The sequence below is a fragment of the Anopheles nili genome, chromosome 2 (assembly GCF_943737925.1).
Source record: "Anopheles nili chromosome 2, idAnoNiliSN_F5_01, whole genome shotgun sequence".
Classification (NCBI taxonomy): domain Eukaryota; kingdom Metazoa; phylum Arthropoda; class Insecta; order Diptera; family Culicidae; genus Anopheles; species Anopheles nili.
Window position 1 is genome coordinate 2681247 of NC_071291.1, and position 15852 is coordinate 2697098.

At 45.2% G+C, this 15852-nt stretch overlaps 1 protein-coding gene across 1 annotated transcript; it reads left to right on the forward strand.

Moving 5' to 3' along the window:
- The first annotated feature begins 713 nt into the window (after positions 1-713).
- Positions 714-2046, forward strand: LOC128721546 (CLIP domain-containing serine protease B4-like). The gene is given in 4 exon segments (XM_053815308.1): positions 714-840; positions 903-1066; positions 1130-1389; positions 1455-2046. Coding segments are annotated over 4 exon segments (1095 nt in total). The 5' UTR covers positions 714-761.
- Positions 2047-15852: the final 13806 nt, after the last annotated feature.

Consider the following 15852-nt stretch of genomic DNA (forward strand, 5'->3'; position numbering starts at 1 on the left):
CTTAAAATACAATCTAAATATAGTTTCCTTCGTTTGAAAGTGGTCTTGTTAGTGTCATCTAACTATGTGACAATATGTTACAGTGGGCATCATTTATTGAGTTGACTTCATTTTTTTTTAAGTTTATAGGAGAAGTAAAGGGTGCAAAGAATATTGATTTAATTCAAAGAGAATGCATCATTTCAATCAAAATGGACAGGAATGTATTAATCGTAAAGGAAATATGAATCTAGAATGTCAAATTCATAAAAAAATTCAAATAGAACACTAGCTTTACGTGGACGAGTGGCTGTAATTGGTTAGTAAACCATGAATTTAAAACACAAATCACCGGGTTTTTTGCCAGCCAAGACATTAATGCTAATGTTAATTATAAAACACCCGGTGTCCCTCTTAGTCTAAAAAAACGCACGTATGTCTGATGCAACGTGAACCGGGTGACAACCAAAATGCCAATTCGAATGCTACACCCACAAGGAAACCGGTAATTCCCGTAGAGTTATGAAAAGGAAGGCACAGGTTCTAATGGAGGAGAGCACGTAAAACGTGTTTGTTATGAAAAAAAGAAGTAAAATTGAAAGTTCTCCAACCGCATCCATCTGTTTTTGCACGCAGATGAGCAGCTAGCTGGTGGTATTAGTGGAGATGGCCAGGTTCGTCTGGATATGCCAAATTCGTATTCTTTCGCAGTCTTTTCCAACGCGTGTCGCAAAGCGGTCGTAGAGAAGTTTTCTGACGTAGAATGGTTGCTGGAGCGGCTGATGGCTTTCTCACAAAAAAAAACATGGTGGCTGGTGGTGGTAGGGCTGCTATTTAATACGAGAACAAGTATTGCGCTAGGTAAGGATCGTGAACCTTCTGTAACGAAGCGGTTGTTTTTCATACTTTCGCACTTACCACAGCACAAGGGCAGGAATGTGTAAATCCGGCGGGGAAGACTGGCCGTTGTATCTTGTTCCGAGAATGTCAACCACTGCTGGAGATCTACAACAAACGATTAAGCACACCGGACGATAGGAGCTTTCTAGTAAGCAGTCGCTGTGGTGAGCTTGATAGGAAAGCACTGGTAAGCTCACCGAGTGTCACGTGATACAGACCCCAAGCTCGTTACGAGATGTACACTTTCCAGGTCTGTTGCGCAAGTGTCAACGATAAGCCTCAAGCAGCAAAAAGAACTCTTCCTGAGGCTCCGAATTGTGGCATCCAGCTTTCGGATCGCATCGTTGGTGGACAGGAAACGCAGCTCGACGAGTTTCCGTGGTCGGCACTGATCGAGTACCGGAAGGAAGACGGTTCGCACGATTTCCACTGTGGTGGGACGCTGATCAACGAACGATACATCGTGACAGCAGCCCACTGCGTACAGTCGTTGCCTCGGGGCTGGATGGTGTACGTAGAATGTCCGAAGATTGCGTGCCTTCGACTAAAGTATCTCTCTTTTCATCATCCTACAGCTATCGTGTGCGACTCGGTGAGTAGGACCTTGCCTCGACAACTGATTGCCAAGGAGGAATCTGTTCTCCTGCTCCTGTGAACCGTGAAGTTGAGAGTGTCCTCGCGCATCCAGGGTACAGCTACCATGACACGAACCACTACGATGATATCGCGCTTGTTCGTTTCACACAAAATGTTCACTTCTCCGGGACGATACGACCGATCTGTCTACCCGTTTCGGCGTCATTACGTACTCGCTTCACGGATGGGGCATCCAGTTACGCTGCCGGTTGGGGCAAAACGGAATATGCCTCCGCGAATCTACGGAAGCTTAAGGTGGAACTGACCATTCAACATCTCCAGAAGTACCTCCCCGTGTATCAACGCATCGGGATTGCCCTACGATCTACGCAGATGTGTGCCGGAGGTGTCCAGGGTAAGGACACCTGCAACGGTGACTCTGGCGGGCCACTGATGGGGCAGGCTAGAGGTGCATGGTATCTGCTCGGCGTAATCAGCTTTGGGTTGAAAAACTGCGGCTCTGCTGGAGTTCCAGGGGTATACACTAACATGGCAGAGTATATTGACTGGATTCGTGATAATATATATTAGAAGAGGCCCTTGAGTTATAAAACAAATCCTTGAAAAATACAAAAAAATGCTCTTATGCCTTTGAATTTGTTATTACAGTTAAAATTTGTTACTTTGACTTTCATCATAGGTTATCAAGATGTTATCTCGATGTTTTGCTATAAAATGTGAAATATTGGCGTAACCTCATTGGTACTGCTTTGCAAATTCTCGCCTACCTCGATTGATGAAGTAAACAATTGTTCAATTTATATGAAGTTGAGCACTGGTCACCAAGTCATGGCTGCATATTTAATCAGGCGTTATTACGTGAAGGAATCTTGTTACTTATCACAATTCATAATTGAAAGTTTTGATTACGTTTCCGGTTTCAACGGCGATTAAAGTGCTGGTAGGAACTGTTGTAGTATATATATAACGAAGACTTGCCTGTCCAACAGCTCAGTAGCAGTGCAAATCTTTAGTTGCAAATCAGCTGTAAAACCATCGCTAACATCAAGTGTATTGAAATAATGTTCATCAAATTAATTGCCTTAAATTGGAGCAGCATACCAGCTATGGTGTTGCTGGTTCTAGTGAACATGAGCGCTTCTTTCCTCGGTGTGTATGATTGCCCCATCAGCGTCAAGGTGCCAGCTTATCCTTGTCCGTTACACTAACTTACAATTTCAGCACCTCCTGACTGTGGTACGCAACGAGCCACCCGCAAATCAGATGCAATGGAAACCTTCATCGACGAGTATCCCTGGACCGCGCTAATCGAATACGAGAGATCAGACTCCGAAAAGCGTCAGTTCTTATGTCAGGGTGCGCTTATCAACGAGCGTTACGTCGTGGTTCCTGCGCATTGCTTGAAATTATCATTAAAAATGTGAGAAATTATAGTATTGTTACATTGTATTACATATACACCGGTAAATAACTTGGTGAATTTGACTTTTTCAGCAAGAGTGTACGCCTGGGCGAGTGGCGTTTATCTTCCGATGTGGATTGCGAAAATGGGTTCTGCTCCGATGCACCTGTCGATATAACTATCGAGAAGGCAATTGTCCATTCGAATTATAGCGTCCGTTTGAGACATTATGACATTGGATTGATTCGTCTCAACGAAACTGTGAAGTTCTCCGATACGATTCGGCCGGTTTGCCTGCCACAGCCAGGTATTAAATTTAGTGAACAACCCAGTCAAACTATGTACGTCGGATTTAACGCAAAGAATGACGACACTAGTAATATGATCAAATCGTCGTTCAATGCACCGATTGAAAGTCTAGAAGAGTGTGGCTTATTATACAAACAACTTGGAATTACACTCCAACCTTCTGAGATATGCGCGAAAGTGGAAAACCCTAATTATTATTGCCGGGGTAGTTCGGGTTCTTCTTTAGTCCAAAGTGTTGATGGTATCTGGTACTTGCGAGGAATTATTGTTTTTGGACATACAAGCTGTTTCAGAGAGATAAGTGAAGTGTACACGAACATATCAACATACGTTGACTGGATTCGTGACAATGTCGAAGCTATACAATTATAAAGAAAATGCAAGGCGTATGCTGACATGCTGAACCATAAGCGGCAGATACGGAAACATGATACAAGTATTTGATAAGAAATATATCAAATCTTATAAGAAATAAATACCGAATTTTGTGTGTGTACACAATTACGTTCGTCAGAGATGGAGATTTCGTTATAGTCTTGATATCTTTGTGTACATCCTGTTTTTATAAGGTTTCACAACCATCTAGTTACAAAACTATGAGTTGCCATATGATCTGATATGAAACAATGTAATACTCCTGAAAACAAATTACTGACCGCGATTTGTTTCGCGCCGTCCCATTGTGAATCGCACGGAACGTTGAATTCGATCCGGCCCTGCAGCTCAAATAAATCACGAGTGTTTATGGTGGCGCTATTTTATTCGGAAGCGCTTGGATCCGAAGTGTTTGATATTGATGGGATCGAGAAGAGAAGCTTAACGAACAAAACTGAACTTTAATCTAACATTGATCTCGGAATTTAAAAGGAAGAATATAACCTAAATACCTATATAAGCTACTCGATGAAGTATTAAGTAACGGAAGCTGAATCAATCTTGTTGTTGTTTGTTGTTTGTGTTGAAATGCCATGTATAAAATAATCAAACGTAATTGTGGACCAACTGAGCCACGGTTGGACGCTAACGATTGTGAGTGACGACCGCGCGTCTCCATCGCGGGTACTCAAGCGGCGCTCATTGACGTCGGTCACTCACGCGTATCTCCGGACATTCAGCCTCCAGCCGATAAACGCGATGGCGTACGAGAAAATAGTTATCATTTGCAGCGACTGGCGGCAGGTTCGCTCGGTTCCGGTGTCTTAGTTAGCTTGCTTTCGTGCGATCATTTCGCGGCTCGTTACGGTACGTTACGCGAGGCGTTACCTATTGAACTTGGTTCAACTGCCAATTCAAAGATCAAGCAAACGGTACGACCAATTTCGATCCGAACAATTTGTTTGTGAGTTTTTGGTTCTTGAATGAAATCGGAAAGCAAAGAATCTATATGTGCTCAAATTCATAGAAGGATTTTTTATTTGAGCTGTCCGCTAGTTCTGTGAAGTGAAAAAGAATAAGAAACCGTTTCCTGGCTGAGGAACGAGTGAGGGTGACACGATGTTGCATTAATTAAATCACCCATAATCCATAGTGATCTGCTGCACTAGCGCAACTTCTTTGTGACTCGGTAACGATCTCGCTCGGATGGAACATGACCCAAGATGGGTGTGTATGGCGTGGGAAGTCGCACTTGTTGAATTCATCAGCCCAATTGAAGCGAGTGTCGTGGAAGCCGCGTGTCCGCGCCTCTACAGGTGCCGTTTTATTGCCAACACTATGGCGGCTTTGCTCGGTGCAGACCGGTCAAACCGAAACCAAGTTGATCGACTAGCAAACGAGGGAAATCGTACAAATATGTCAATGAACGTATAACTACGTGCAGATTGAAACGATACACGCAGCGTAAAATTTGTCACGAAACCACAAACTCCATTACCGATCCTACGCACTCGTTTTCAATGAATCCTGTCGGCAATTTTAGCACTGTTCGTCCGTCATAAGGGAAAAAGCATATATATATAAGAGTGAATATTTTTCATTTAACCATCCGACGTCGAATAATCGTTGAAGCCTGAAGCAAACGTGAATATTTAGCCTATTTCATCGGTGTCTAGCGATAAGCCGGTGGTGAAAAAAATGTTTCAGGGAAAATAGATCACGTAACTAAATTCATGGTTGACGGCAAACGCAAATCACTTAAAGCGTGTTTCAGAGTCGTTGGTAAAATTGAACGTTGGTTGTGATGATTGAAGCAAGATGCCTTTCGGGAAGTAGATCGGTTAAAAAAAAACGCCCTCCCCAAAAAAAAGGCACGCAAGCAAAAGTGTCCAAGAATGAATGTGTTTTCTGTGTTTCAATCTTTAAACGTTACAAAATTGATTGCATATCAACAAATGAGGAGCCAATTATAGCGGATGTATAAAAAGTAATGGAAATTATGCTAGATAAATTGTGAATAGGACCTCCTTGTTGATGGTTTTGAGTAACGTGTGTGTTATTGTGTGCGGTTTCCTTAAGGGATCCTTAGCTTAGACGAAAGAACGGTCAATTCGAATGCCACTCCTGTAGCAGCACCGCCAAGTGGAAATCAACATGCTAATTTATAGCCTCGAAGCCACCAAACCCCGCGAATGCTGGGAGCAAACAAACGAATGAGAACCGTCGATTCAGGGATAATTCAACCGTGCATGTGTTCGATGTATTGTTTGGGTGTGCTGAAGGAAACAACCGTCAGCAAGGTGTGTGATTAGTATTAGGTGTGTGAATAATGGCCGCTAATTAAGGTGTATCCAATTTACCCATTGGTATTGTTCCCGTAAAAGAATCCTGATTAATTATTTCCAGGTAAGGTGTCATCGCACACTCTGTCCTATCGGTGCATTCGTACGTTACTCATCGCTAACGGCAATGTCTTCTTCATAGCATCTCTGTAGACAACGGTTCAAAAGCCAAAAAGATCGATTATCGCTTTAAAAAAACTCTGCTTCAATTTTGTGTAAAACACGCCTAGACGTAAACACGCATGTATGCTTTGATTACTGATGATACATTTCGCCAGGTTTTTCTCCCCAATTTGTTCGATTTTCAATCCCACTAATGGTCCACGCAAGAGCACACCTGGGACTGACATTTCACAACTTGCCGGCATGGTCTGTCCGATGATTGGGACGGAAAAAAGGTGTAAGAAATCATTTTATTCAAATTTTGGACATGATGTAAACAAACCCGCACGGTTTTCGTGGAGCATCAGCTGAGGCGCGGAAAACAACCTCTATATTGGACTTTTTTTAGAAAAGATAGAGATATAGTCAGAGAGAGAGAGAGAGAGAGAGAAAGTATATCACGACTACAAATGTCTTCGTTTGCACGGGCGTTGGCACATTGCAATTATAATAAACCACCGGCAAACAAATCTTCTCTGCTACGATAGTTCCACCATCATCCATCCATCATTTTTCGCGTTCTAAGAAATCCAAACAGCAACGCGCTGAAACTCGTCCAAAGATTACCCAACAATGGTCCTGCACGCTCATTTACTCACTTTTTGTCGAATAAATCATAGGGGTTTACTAGACGCGAACTTTTCCGCGGTACTTCAGCGAAAACGTCACACCGGTACGATTGTCAGGCATGGGCCCATCAAATGCGTCAAATGAATGTCGAAAAGTTTTCCACTTCTCACGGTGGGGCGCTTCGGCAGGTGGTAGCTTCCTTTTGCTGCTCGAAGAAAAGTAAACCCCGCAAGGAAGATGAAGCACTACGTTCTGAACCGTACTGAAGTCACAACCGAAGACGTCTGACGTCGTGACGCGAGGATTCCCTCCGGCCATTCTAGCGCCGGTGTGGACTTTGTCTGACGTGGTGCTGGGAAAACTTTTTCCTCCTACCGTTAGCTCGTTTTCGGACGAAATCAACTCCATCGGGTCGTGCCACTCCGGAGCAACTTTGGGCCAGTGTTTTATCGTGGTGTTTCGCGCAAGCCGTGCATCCCGGAGATTCTTCCGATTCTGGTTCGGTGGGTGCTTTGATTGATTCCAACGTATCCCTCAAACAAGCCACGTCTTGTGGAATGTAATTACGGTGGAATGATAAACTGGGCCATCTATTTGTTGGCGACTATTTGGGAAGTCCACAGCTCCACCGGAAGTGGGATGCCCAATCGAGCATATTTAAGTTGACTGTGAAATGAGAGCGAACGGCCAACGGTGATTCAGTGCGACCCTGATTCCGGTTGTGGTACTTGCTCTACGTCGAAGCGGTAGCGGTTTTTCCTGGAAATTCGTTCGGAAAAGCACAGAGACTTCCAATTCTGATGCTGGGCTTTAATCGTTCCTTGGAAGAAACTTTTTCCTAACCAGTTTCGGTGCATTAAGTTGTCCCAATTCCGACAGATTGTTGCGCCTCCTCGACAAGCATGATGAAATCTCACCTCCGGTTGATGAGTTTGACACGAACGACAGCTGGAGGCCTGCAGTGTTTTAACCCCACACAAACTCCGCAGATAACGATCGTCCACCAGATTCACGAGTTTGTGGGCGTGTGTGTGTGTGAGGTTTATTTGTTTGTTTGCTTATTTGTCTGTTTGTTTATTTGCTCGGTATCTGGTTTCCGTTCTTGGTACCGTTTATATCGGTGTACTTTATTTTAGGAGTAACTTCTCCCAACGAGGCAAAAAGAACCACGCTGACGAGGATCGTGTTCTTGTGCGTACATACTTCAAAAGCGTCACGGGTGAGCTGCAGAGGGGGTACGTAATAAGAAACGAAAACAAAAAAAACGAGTGACCGAGAATAAGCCAAGTTCGTCTGAGCAGGTGCTCCAAAACCTCTTGAACGGTTGGCTTGCTCATTTACGGATTTGTTTGTTTCTAATTTCAGCTGGATGATCAGCACTGCTGTCGTGCTGGTCGGTAGGCTTTTTTTGTCACACCCCATGAAGTATGACTTATTGACCACAGCTACTGTTCGGTGTTCGTTTGACCAGTTAAAGGTTAGCGAAAGCTGATCGTGTCCCTCGTATAACCTTTGCTGCCTGTTTCACGCCCTGGTGGAAGATGGCGTGTCTTTTCGCGTCTTTTTCTGTCTACCGACACGAAAAGAAGGAAAAGCGTAAGGTTACGGTCTCAATGGCCGACGGGCACGGGCAAACGGTACTAATAGCTGCCAGCAGTCAGCTCGCCAAATCGGTAAGAAGAAACTTCATACCACGCGACGTAGGAGCGAACTTCCTGAAGCCGGACGAAAGCCGGCCTCGCAGCCTTTCCCCCGAATAGTGAATTGGACGATGTCAAAGTGACGTCGATTATAGGTTTGAGAAAATTAATTATGCTTATCGGGGCTTGTTTTTCGCCTAAATAGAGCATCATTTCAAGCGCCGCGTGCCACGACCTCGCAACGGCTGCGACGACGATTGAAGGTGAAAATTAATTTCCTAGTCCCTGATTTATGCCATGTTGAAGGCTGTAACCGAGCGAGCGAAGATATTTCTCCTTTGACGTGCGTTCGCGCTTTTGGCCGAAGTTTACGATGGCTCGTTTTAACTGCCTCATCCTGACGTAGTGTTCGAAAAGTCACCGACGACATGTTCGCCTGCCATATTCGGCACCTCGAGCGAGCTGGTGCTGAGGGATTGATGGCGTTCAGAAGTGTCTATTTCGGAGGGTGCAAGCCTTTCCCTCCTACTGAGTGAAAATTTAGCCCCTCGTCGCAGGATGCGTAGTAACAGGGAGGATAGGATTTTATCGTGGCATTTCTCGGAAGCCTCCCACGAAGCATTCGTTTAACGTTCTGGTTGTTTTGAGATTCCAAAACGAAGAGCTATCATTTTCGTACTTCTCAATTACTCAACCCTAAGAGTACCCTGGATGTGAAAGGTTCGAGAGATAGTACGCAAGTACGGTGAATAATTTTGCCCGTCTCGGTTGCGTGGCTCGCTTATTCCGGATTGTTTGTGTGAAAACAAAAAAGGCGCAAAAGTTCTCCAAACGCCAGCCCGAAAAGCACATAAAATGATTTATTTTCTTATCTCTCGGACGCCGAACGACGATAAACACGTGGGAACACGAAAACACCGAAAGATGCACACGCGTAAATATGACGAATTGGCGGCATTATGTTTTTCTCCGGTTTTTTTGCGAGCCTCGGGTTGAGCGCGGTCGGTTGCACTTGGAAGGTTTTCCATTTCTTTGCTTTGCTATTGATTTGAATTGTTGATGAATCACCGTAGCTGCCACGAGAATACCATTATATCGCCTTCCCAGGAGCTGCCAGTTTCGCTTTACTGATTTTCCACCGCTCGCCATTAAATGACGCCTAATGGCAGCGGAAACTGCAGGCTGCGAGGAACTGAAGGAACTGCTGATTGTTGATTGCGCCCATTTTTATCGAGCCCCTTTTTCTATCCACTCAGCCCAAGCCGGACAAAAGAGCCATCTCAGCCCTTAGCCCACGGTGAGGGTTTCCATTTTTCGGCTATCATTTTCGGCCATCACTCGACGAGTGTCACTTTATGGGTGATATTTTCTAGCACGCCGTTTCGTTTCCGGTTTCGACAGGGTGGAAGTTCATTTCCGAATAAATTTGCAACTGATTTGCATGCGCTGGCGAAAGGGGTAGCAGCCCACTGGGCTCGTTTGCTGAGTGGATGAAAATGTTTATGGCGATACCATCATCAATGAGCACTTGGAGAAGGTCAATCTGCTGAGTTCGTCGATTTTTTGATAGCGTCGATATTTAAAATTAAGGATAAAGCTTGATTTTTTGTTCATCCTTTTCCCATCAATACTCACGCGTATTCACGTCATGCCAAACAATTGAGGCTGCCACAATATGGAGAAATGGGTTCGGTTAGCTTAATCGACCGGGAAAAGTATCGTTCGCATTTGGTTATCCTTCTATCGTTGGAAGCTGACGGTCTAGAATTGATATTCCTCACGTTCACATCTCGTTTATACGGTCGTAAAATTCCGGCAAAAAAAACGGAAAGCATGTGGCTGCGTGTGAAGGAATGCAATTGCCTTGCCAACGAATGAATCCTAGAAGCGATGTATGCGGAATGGAAGGCCGTTTTAAACTTTAATTGCATAAATTTGATTTAATATCGTCCCGTGTCTCTGTGGTGATTGTACGTTAACTTTTTTTTTGTTTGTCGCTACCTAAGAAATAACTTTACGCACACTGCCCGAGGATGGGACACATGGTCGTGGCGGCATGAATTTATAATTCCAGCACCCACACCTTGCAGGTTTTTGTTTCCATTTCTACCAGCACGTCCATTTGTCATTCGCAATGAAGGCTGCCCTGTGAGCCAAAGAGCCATTTTTGGTTTGCCGGCTGGGCGTTTGTTAATGGTTACCGGAAAAAGTTGCTTTCGGTGTTGCGTTTGTAATTTAGATTTATTTTCGAGCAGCACATCGGGCTCATCGCGCCTGGTGAAAATCAACCGTTCAGTTCCTTCACCTACTCGGGTGAGACCGCAAGGGACAGCGAATTTGCAAACATGTTTTTTTGCCCAGACCGGCGAGCAGTGTTGTGGTTGAACTTGACGAGTGCGAGACAGGAAGGAACACTCCCAAGGTGGCGACCGGCGATTCTGGTTGCGGTCACGAACTGGCCACGAAATCAACGGCGCCTGGAATGCTGACCACGAAGTCAATGCTGACGGACTGCCGGCTTGGGTGGAGTTGTTGCCCAGGGTGGAGCAGTTCTTTACCACCCGGCTGGACCGGTTCTGGATCTGCGAACTCGTGGCAGCAGCCCTTAACCGTTGCATACTGTCGCGGCTTGCAACTGCTTGCGTTAATGCAAAAATATTCTTTTGCGCACGAAGGCATGCTAATGGAACGGTAGATCTTTCAGCGGCAGAGGTTTTGCAATTCAAAGTGGCTCGTGTCAGGAACCTGCAATAGAAAGGGATTCTGACAAGCATCCGAAGACGCATGTGCGTCAAACGCACGCCGAATTGGTATTTCATATGATTTGCTTCGAGACATAAAAACAATGAGCTAGAATTAGGTGCATAATTTATGATGCTATAGATGCCTGCTATATTGATGCATTAGATTTTATCTGATTGGGACACTGGATCAATTTCTCTGTGGTGGAATCACAAATTAGAAGTTCAAAAATGTTAGCTTCTATCCTGCGCAGTTCTTCAACGTATCTAGGTTGGTTTCAAACGGAAATCGGACCAAAGACTTTCCAAGGAGTCCCCTGTTCAATCCCAAACGGTTATGACCTTTCATAAGGATTCGGTGTGATTACAAACTTAAATTTGTTTCCTCTAAAAATTGTAACAAACAACGCCACTGCGTTCAAAAATCGCTGGCATACTTTTCCGCTCCTTTTGCCCCTCGATTGTTGCCACGGGGGTAAACTTTTCCTTTTCAACACTGGGATTCCTGGTGGGTCTCCTCAATGTCAAGGACCTTGGCAAGGTTTTCCGACCCTTGTCGCAGTCGACCAGGCCGTAAACTTTTCCCACAGGACGACCATCGAGAGGACAATCTCAAGCGAGTGCGCTCACTTTAGGATGAATTTATGTGTCGCAGGAAATTGAGTTGCAAAGTTGCGCTTTGCAGGAAGGATATTTTTAATTGCTTCTACTCTCGCGCTTCGCTCGAGGCTCCATTATCCTGGATCACGCGCCATTTTCTTGGAGGGATGTGAAAATTTTTGTTATGGTGCAAAAAATAGGACGAATAATCAAAAGTGCTCATTTCTGTCACTTAAACGGCCAGAGGGAACGATTCCATTCCGGCTAATCAAACGTAAATGGCGGCACGCGCAAGAGAAATAAACGTCAACGGCCATTTTTCAATTATTCGGTCCGTTTGCACACAAGCACACCCAAACGGTCAATCACCGTAGCGGTAAAGGAAGGCAACAATAAAACGCGCAATTTCCACGAACCACCGGTTGCGATTCCAGCGATTCCAACGCGAACGATACTGGGCTGCTTTGATCGATGGATAATTAAACGTATCGCCCGCAGGGGCTTCTAAAGTAGTGATATTCCATATTCGGCACCGGTCTTTTCGAGCCGGAGCGTGGTGCGGTACGGCGCCTTGGGATTGATTTGATTTCAGCGCCAATTAATATTCACGCTCCGTGGGACGCACGTTCCGGTGTCACGATGTCACTCCCGGTTGACCTTCAGTCAGGGATTTGCTTCCATAGAACAGACGCGGATATTTTGAATAAAAAAAATGTACAAACCACGCAATCGGTCTATCGCCACATGTGTCGTAGCGAAAACATTGTCGATCGTGAATGCGGTTGCACGAAGCGGGTGATTTTTCCCTTCAGTTTTTCCAATAATACTGCGCTCTGCGAGCCCTAGAATGCGCCAGATACATCTGCTTCCAACAATATGCCAGAGGATGGAAAAACTTACGCTCGCGGCTATTGAACTGCTCGTGCATGGCCGCAGAGTATATCGCATCAAAGGATGGCGTGCGGCGGGCTACAAAATAGCGCTTCGATTGCATTTTTCTCACCTGTGAACGACGGCTGGCACGAGAAAGCGATCCAGCGGGTGCGGGAACCATGTTGTCCTCGCCAGTGTAATCGTAGTCAACGTACCCGGGTGATGCTTCTGATTGCTCGTGGTGGTGCAAAGGAGCGGATGCAATCTTTTCGATATCCGCGGGAGTAAATATGCATCCCTTTTTCCGAGGGCGCGACTGTGATTCATACGAACAGTAAGGTTTTTTTTTTGCATACACGCTTGATAGCAAATCCGGTGTTGCTCTCTTTTGCTCGACAAGGACGATCGATTTAAAGCGTGTTGATGTATTGCATGAATGAGCGTTGCTAAAAAAAAGTAGCATGTTTGAAACTCCATATCGATTCGGCGCGATAAGCAGTTCGATATGTTTACGAGAAAAGAGACGATACGTGTTTGTAAGAACTTATTTTCATTACATATGTCGATAACAATAAATAGAAAACTATTTAAATGGATCATACAAATATGACGCATTACTATCTTACTAATATGGATCCACGCACCTTCTATGCCTTTCTTTCATCGTTCGATAGTCTTTTTTTAATGAGCAAGAAGTAAGCAGTCTTCTGTGTTACAGACATTTAACGCAATGTTACAGTTTTGTCTGAAAAACGTTCCATAAAACCAATATTGCAAAAAAAGAGTTTGTTATGCTCCATTACAGATTATTTGAAATAAATTTAATAATAGCCTAATAGCTCTTCTCAACATTTACTTTCATTTCCGTAAAAATCTGACCAAATAAACGTTGCCATCTTCTTCACGCAAGAACAGTTCCCAGTTTAGTCTCCAACGGCTCTGAAATTGAAAGCAAATGCCAATGAAATTATTATGAGAATGCTTAATTACTCCCTCGAAATCCGTCCAAACAGGGCTATGCTGGTGAAATAGCCGTACTTTAAGCGGTCGAATGGGCGGGGACAGTTTAAAGGCCTTTAAATATGAAGTGCACCAAATATTCATCACGCAGATTTATTTATGATCTGCTCCGAGAAAAATTGCCTATTTCCACCGGACCCGTGTACTCTTCGGAGCTGATTTGATTCGGGCACTTAACGGCTGCTGTTCCCGGTAGTCTGGCAGCTGTCGCGAGCCATTTCGAGCGTACCACATCCCGATTTAACGGAGTCCTTTCCGAGGCCTGCTCGAATCGAAATTTCTTCGTTGCGCATGTTGTTGCAACTGGTCGTGGAGCTCTTTATTTTATCTCCACTCCCTTCGAGGCTCATTAACTTCCGGCTCCAATGGGTGGGCGATAAAAGAAAAGCGTCATTTCATGGCAGCGCTGGGAAAATGATTTGCTGCCGTGCGATGTACGTATCTTTCGGTAGCTTTCATTTTTGTTTTACGAGCGTCAGCTCAGCATGATCGATTCGATCGATTGGTCTATCGGGTGGAAATTGGATTTGTCGCTATCGTCCGATTGACCGACCATCGGGCGAATGCCAACATTCGGTCGATTAAATGCGCAAGCAGAGGGGGCAGAATGTAATAAATATTTGCGATATGAATTAGTCGGACGGAATGCACGTCACTCGTCCACCGATCGGTCGCTGAAGCTGAGCTGAAATGGCACAAAATTTGGAATCATTTGCTAAAATCACTTCCGATTGTGTAATTGCCACCCTCCACACGGGGTGCCTGAATTCGTTCGTTTCACGACAATGAACAAGGACTGCATTTATTGGATGGCACGAATAAATATTATTACTTACACGATAAAAACAGAAACCATACTACAATTACCCGCAAGAGGCGAAGGCACAAAACGGAAGCAACATCTGATCGCTCGACATAGCTATAGCAAAACGTTGACGCAAAGGGGACGATGTAACCGGCAGAATTTGTAAAACTAATTACCTCAAACCAATTCAACGGTAATACCATTAACTCGCCAGGCGCTTTCACTTGGTGGCCTGTTTTTCCGTGTCCTTTCTCGTGAATTAAACCTGCGAGCGCTGGCCAGGGAACGCCCGATTGCAACATCCGGTGTCGATGGCGATTGTGGAAAATGAGAAGGAAATTGACGGCTAGATCGCTGAGAGGGAGAGAAAAAAAGCTCCCTAAATGGAGGAAACTATAACAAAAAATTTCCATCGTCAATCCACTCGTTCACGCGCAACCGCTCGCCGGAAGTTGTCGGTTTTCGCTTCGGCGTGTAATCCCCAGCTCCAAGCACGCTGCATCAGCAACGGCCCCAGGCAAGCGAAGAAGGTCCCCGGTATCGCTATTTATCACACTGCGGTTGGATTAAATCATCAGACAAGGAGGGAGCGATCAAGCTGGGTTGTCCTTCGTCGGTGTGCCCGTTCTGCGAGAGAGAAACTAACCTTTCGCTTGCCACCCCTGGGCAAACACCCGTCAGATGGGGATGTTCGGAGATAAATGACAACGTCGCAGCTTCGCCACAGTTTACAAAAGCAAACGTTCGCGTCAGTGCGCTTAGGAGGCTTCATTCGGGGTCGCCCGGGAGGCTGAGTGGGCGCAAGCAGACGAGCTAATGAGACGTTTTACTACTGCATTACAACGGTTAGGTTTTATTTTCGCCCCCAGCACGCGTTCATGACGGTTGTCGCTTATCTTGATAGCGGTTTGGAGCTTGCTTCGCTCAGACGTTTGGGGTGAACGATAAAAAAGGGCGACCCTCTAAATATCCGTGTCACTGGATAGGGAGGTTAGAGCGCAACTTTTCGACTTACCCTACTGATAGCGTAATGCAGATTGCAATCTGAAGTAGAACAGTTCTAATTTGATGCATCTCTTTATCATGCTCCTCTGATTTCTCTCTCTCTCTCTCTCTCTCTCTCTCTCTCTCAGATCGGTTCTTTCACGGCTATCGCGCGGGAGACGTAAGGCAGGTAGCCTACCTTTCAGGCGCACAAAAGTTGAATGTGACGTGTACTTAAGACTTCAAGTTACCTGTCGGCATGCTGATAGCGGTGTACTCCGGGACCTGTTGCAAAGTGCATCGGCAGAGAATAAAAACGACGTACTCCCTCTGCACCGTGGTGTGACAAAGTTGTTGGAACAAGTGCTGAAAAACAATTGACGTGCGGTGTCATTGACACTAGGCGCTATGTGATACGAGTGATAGCACCCCAGTACGTGACGCGAGAAAACTTGCGCGAGAGGTTGTCGTCGGCAGGTGCTTTATGGTAATTCCAGGTGTGTACGCTGATTTTTTGCTCCCACTTTGGTGCACTGCAAAACGAGGAACCACA